At 55.5% G+C, this 5,030-nt stretch overlaps 1 protein-coding gene across 1 annotated transcript; it reads right to left on the reverse strand.

Annotated features, from left to right (window-relative positions):
- Positions 1 to 48: 48 nt before the first annotated feature.
- Positions 49 to 5,024, reverse strand: EARS2 (glutamyl-tRNA synthetase 2, mitochondrial; the record flags this gene model as incomplete). Its single annotated transcript, XM_027632569.1, has 8 exons — positions 4,960 to 5,024; positions 4,338 to 4,493; positions 4,001 to 4,190; positions 3,264 to 3,736; positions 2,376 to 2,484; positions 1,688 to 1,841; positions 440 to 570; positions 49 to 197 (listed from the first exon to the last, which is right to left on the reverse strand). Coding segments are annotated over exons 2-8 (1,222 nt in total), but the record flags the coding sequence as incomplete, so codon positions are not given.
- Between the last annotated feature and the right edge of the window lie 6 nt (positions 5,025 to 5,030).

Raw genomic sequence — 5,030 nt, forward strand, 5'->3', positions numbered from 1 at the left:
GGCAAAAAAGGAAAGGGGGGAAAAAGGGAAAGGGTCCCATTCTCAGACCTCTTGTTTGTACCTGCTGCCCGCTGAGTGCCAAGCGGAGGAGCTGCATCATGCTGCTGTACTTGGTCTCTCTGGTTTGCTTCTGGAGGTTTCTCAGGTCTTTGTTCAACTCCTCCACGGTCAAGGCAGCTGCCTGCCTTGTCACGAGCCTTTAGGAAAGAAGGTGTCCTTACAGTCTGAGGACAAGAAAACCACAGGATTTCTACCCTTCACACCATCCCTGTGCCAGGGTGCGCTCTCTGCTCACCAGAAGCAGAGCTCATTCAAAAGAGAAAGCTTAAATCACAAAATTATGCCAAGGACCTGGAAAACCACAGAAAAAGCAGAATTCTGACTGCTTTTTAATAATACAATTTTCAGAGATGAGGAGCTGAGGCAGCAGCATACTTACCCTGAGACTAGTTTTCCTATTTCATCTACTTCTGCAGAAATCATTTGCAGCTGCTGTCGGGACACCGAGGGCCTGACCCACAGGTAAGAGTAATCACTCGACACCAGATTCTTCAGGAGGCTGATGTGACCCTGGGGAAAGAAAGCAAAGCTGTCAAGGCAGAGGGTTACACTGTGGGGAAAGCAAACCCATCCAGCCTGGGCTTCACACCAAGCTGGAGACCCCCCCCACACCAGCGCCCTGTACCTCGCGCTGCTCAGCAGAAATGTCACTGGCTGACATTGAGGCAGCTGAGTTTTCCAGCTCCAGAGCCCCTCAGAGCAGGGACACAGAGGCAGCTCAGAGGGCTGTGGTTGTCCCCAAGGTGCTGAGCCGTGTGTGGCTGACTCAGAGCTGGCTGGAGAAGTGGCTGATTATGTTCATCTGCCCCTTCACCAGGCAGTGGGAAGCCATGAGTCACCATCCCACTGCCACCACACAGCCATCACGCTGGGACAGTCACGTCCTGCCCCTACAAAGAGGGCTTCATCCTTCACAAGGAATCTCCCAGATACTACAGCAGCATCCCAGGGGCAGACTGGGATCAGCTGGGCTCACCCTTCCCTGGCCAGCACTCAGCCCCTTCACTGAGCTCCCAGCACACAAACCACACTGGTTTCACCAGCAGCTTCATCTGCCTCAGCAGAGGCTGTTAGGACTCTGCCTCCAAGGCACAGGGCAGCAGCAAAGCAGAACACCTTACACTGCCCAGTCAGCAAAGGGGAGAGGTGAGCTGGCATGAGGGATCTGGGGGCTGGACCTTCCTGCCCCAAGCCAGCTGCTCCCTGGGCTACAGGAGAAGAGCGGTTTGGAGACTGTCAGCTTATCTAGACAAAGCCACAGCTGACCTGATCCAGCACTACCCACAGTTCTGCTCTGAGTGGGAAGCAGAGAGGTCTTCAAAAGCACCCTCACAGTTCCATGATCCCTCACACAGCAGGGACATGTTGTCTGTCCATGAGGGAGCTCTCTGCTGGCTCAGCAAGGTATGGATGAGCTTATGACTCTGCAAAGACCATCAGGACATTCACCAGGCCCATTCCCACGGGTCAGCTGCCTGTATCAGGGTATTTTGGCAGCCAGCTGGCACACGAGCACTGGAGCAGGCCATGACAGCTGTGTGCAGGCTGTGCCACAGCAGAGCCCCATCCAGGAATCCCACACCACCTCAGCTCCAGAATGGTGACACAGTGCTATCACTGCTCATACTTTTCTCAGCAGGAGGACTCGCTCCACGTATTCCTTTTCCAGAACCTCTGGATCCACTTGCTGATCCCCGTAGATTTGCTTCACCAGCTCCTGCAGCTCCCTAACGAGCCTCTGGCGCAGCCCCTCGTTCTCGATGTGACGGGTGAGGTGAATCCTGCAACAGAGAAGAAACCTGTTTTTGGACTGCTTTGGGTTAGATTTGATCTAGTCACCCCAACCACATTTACCAGCTAAAACTGTGGAACCGTTAGAAAAACAACATTAAACCACATCCATTTCTACAATGAAACATTTAGCTCTGGTGCCCCACAGTGAACTGAACATGAGGCCACTCTCAGCAGCACAATGTCCCAGCAGCACGAGTGTACTTGCAGAAGAACCTTCTGGAAGTGTTATCTCTTCTTAGATGTTATTTTGAAACTAAAGATTTTGCATCCTCCCAGCTACACCCCCCCTCTCCCTAGCCTTTCACGGTGTTCCCAACACCAGTGTCCAAGCACAGGACCCAAGAGGAGGAAGAAATGGTGCGAGCACAAACTTATACTTCCCTGTAGCACAGCCCAAAAGCTGCTGCTTCAAGACCATGCTTGATCTCACAAACAAAACCTCCAGCCACAGCTAAGTGCTAGGAATAAATTCTCACTGATGTGCTGTTCACTACATTTAAAAGCTACCACTGATTTTTTACCTGTTGAATTCTGGGAGCATTTCAAGATCCAGGAGGGCAGAATGGGTGGTAATTCTGCCTATTTCAAACTGTGAGATCAGCTCTTCCAAAGTCCTCCCCATCTGCTTCTCTGCAACAGAACCCAAAGGGAATCACACAGGTCCCCTCTCCCACTCCTTCTCACCGCAGGCCTCAGGCTGGGGCAGCAGCATCGCCCAGGAAAGGGGACACAGGACAGCCACTTGTGCAGTGCCAGCAGCAGCAGGGACACCCCTGGCAGGCAGGAGGGAGCTGGCAGCAGGCACACATGAATGCTGCCAGCTGCTGGTGAGGCACTGGGAAATGGGACATTCCACTTGGCTCCGCTGCCTTCCTCAGCAGAACACCCCCTGCCTCAGTCAGACAAAGAGAAGTAACACTCAGCCAGAAGACTTCACTGCCCAAGGAAGATTTCACTCCCAAGCAGAGCTCCCGAAACATGAGTTAATTTGTGATCCCCACACAGCAAGAGCCACAAAAGGAGACTGACTCAGCTCTTCGTGGCCTGTCAGGTTAAACAAGTGGGGCAGATGTTAGACAGCACTGCAATTGTTACCCACGGCATACAAGTTTTCCCAAGAGTTCACAGACAGTTTTTCCGCCTCGAGGTGAGGGTTGTCCCAGGTGGGAACCCATTAGGCACCAGACTCAATTTAAAAGGCTGCACAGAGGCAGAGAGATTTCCACCATTCCAGCTCCTTTCACAGGAGCTTTGCAGAAGCCCTGGTGGCATTTCAGTGTTGACTGGTCACTGGCACCCTTTTCCTCATCCCTTCAAACACTGACAAAGTTCTTAGCTATTAAAATAAACCCAACCCATTGCCAAAGTCAGCACCAAGTGACCTGGCAAGCAGGAGCCTGTGGTGTTACCTGTGAATCCCGAGCCGCAGTTGGTGACGATGTCCAGCAGTGCCTCTGGCAGGAAGCCATCCCGAACAAAGCGCTCCAGGAAGATGTCCCCTTGCCTCTTGGACAACTTCCCACCGTCCTTGTTCAGCAGCAGTGGGAGGTGCCCAAACTGGGGGGGCTCCCAGCCAAAGGCTTTGTAGAGAAGCAGGTGCTTGGAGGTCGAGGTCAGCCACTCGGTCCCGCGCAGCACGTGGGTGATGCCCATGTAGTGGTCATCCACCACGTTTGCCAGGTGGTACGTGGGGAACCCGTCCCCTTTGAGAATCACAGGGTCACCTTCCACCTCAGCCACCTCGTGCTTGTTCCAGCCATAGACCAGGTCCTGGAAGGGTTCCACGCCCTTCTCCAGCCGGAAGCGGACAACGTAGTCGAGGCCCTGTGACAGCTTCTGGGCCACTTCTGCGGGTGTCAGGTGCCGACACCGGTTGTCATATCTTTGGGAGATGAGAACAACAGTCTCGGTTCAGAACAGGCCAACCCCATCAGTCATTTTTACATTCCCCAAACCCTACACCGATCCCTGAATTTCAGCTGTAACCTGCCCAGCACGTGTCCAGTCAAACACCTCATCTCGGGACTCCCCGAAGCCTCTGAAGGTGACACAGGTTTGTCTCTCCACCGGCAGTGACACACAACCCCATTGCTGCACGACTGCAATTCGGGCAGCCCACAGGGTGCCCGGGGGCAGGGGCTCGTACCGCGGGGTGTGCTGGCAGCGCAGGGCCTCCCTGCGGAGCAGCTCCAGGCGCTGGGGGGAGCAGAAGCAGCGATAGGCAGCCCCGCTCTCCAGCAGCGCCGCGCTGGCACCTCGGTACAGCTCCAGCCGCAGCGACTGCACGTACGGACCGCGGGGGCCACCTCGGCACGGGCTCTCGTCAGGGGGGATACCTGGAACAGCAGCACAGCAGGACTGAACAGCCGGGCCATCACAACAGCCCCCACAAAGGCAGAGTCACACCCGCCTCAGTGTGAGTGCTGTTCATCTCTAAAAGAGAAGCGTTCAGTAAGTGAAAAACGAAAGATGTTTCTAAATACCTGCCCAGTCCAACATATCTTCTATTCCTTCTGCAGCTCCGGGCACCACCCGATTCTGATCTGTATCCTCCACTCTCAAAATAAAGGTCCCTTGGTGCTTTTTGGCAAAGATATAATTGTACAAAGCAGTCCGAAGGCCACCCAAATGCAGAAAACCTGTAATCGCGGGGAAATCAGAGGAGCTGGTCACAAAGAAGGTCCAGGGGAGAGTTCTAAACGTGAGCTGGAAGGGCGATGGATGCTGCCTGCGATGGCAGTGGGTCCCGAAGGTTACCGGGGCCAGAGCTGCACCGCACAGACACAGCTCCGGGGGCCCTAGCTATGGAAAGGACTTTTGGGTAATTCCTTCCAGGAACGAACTCGCTGAAGTGACCTGGAAACCCCTTGTGGGCCGGCACGTCCCAGGGAACACGACTGCCAGCAGAAACCCCGCACAGCCCGGAGGGCACAGGGAGGTGCCGACAGGGCGAGCCCGGGAGCTCCCCACAGAGCCAGCAGGTGCCTTCCCCGCACACGCCCCTCGCGCGTCCCAATTCACGTTTTCGAACCCAAAGCGCCGCCCCCGCCGCAGCGGAGCCTCGGGGGAGTGTGGGCAGGAGCGGGGCGGGGGAGCACCGGTTACCTGTGGGGCTGGGCCCGAACCGCACTCGCGGTCCCCGTTCGGGCCCAGACCCGGGCCCAGACCCCGCTCCC

This window comes from Corapipo altera, unplaced genomic scaffold, assembly GCF_003945725.1.
Source record: "Corapipo altera isolate COAL_440 unplaced genomic scaffold, ASM394572v1 50002, whole genome shotgun sequence".
NCBI classification, from domain to species: domain Eukaryota; kingdom Metazoa; phylum Chordata; class Aves; order Passeriformes; family Pipridae; genus Corapipo; species Corapipo altera.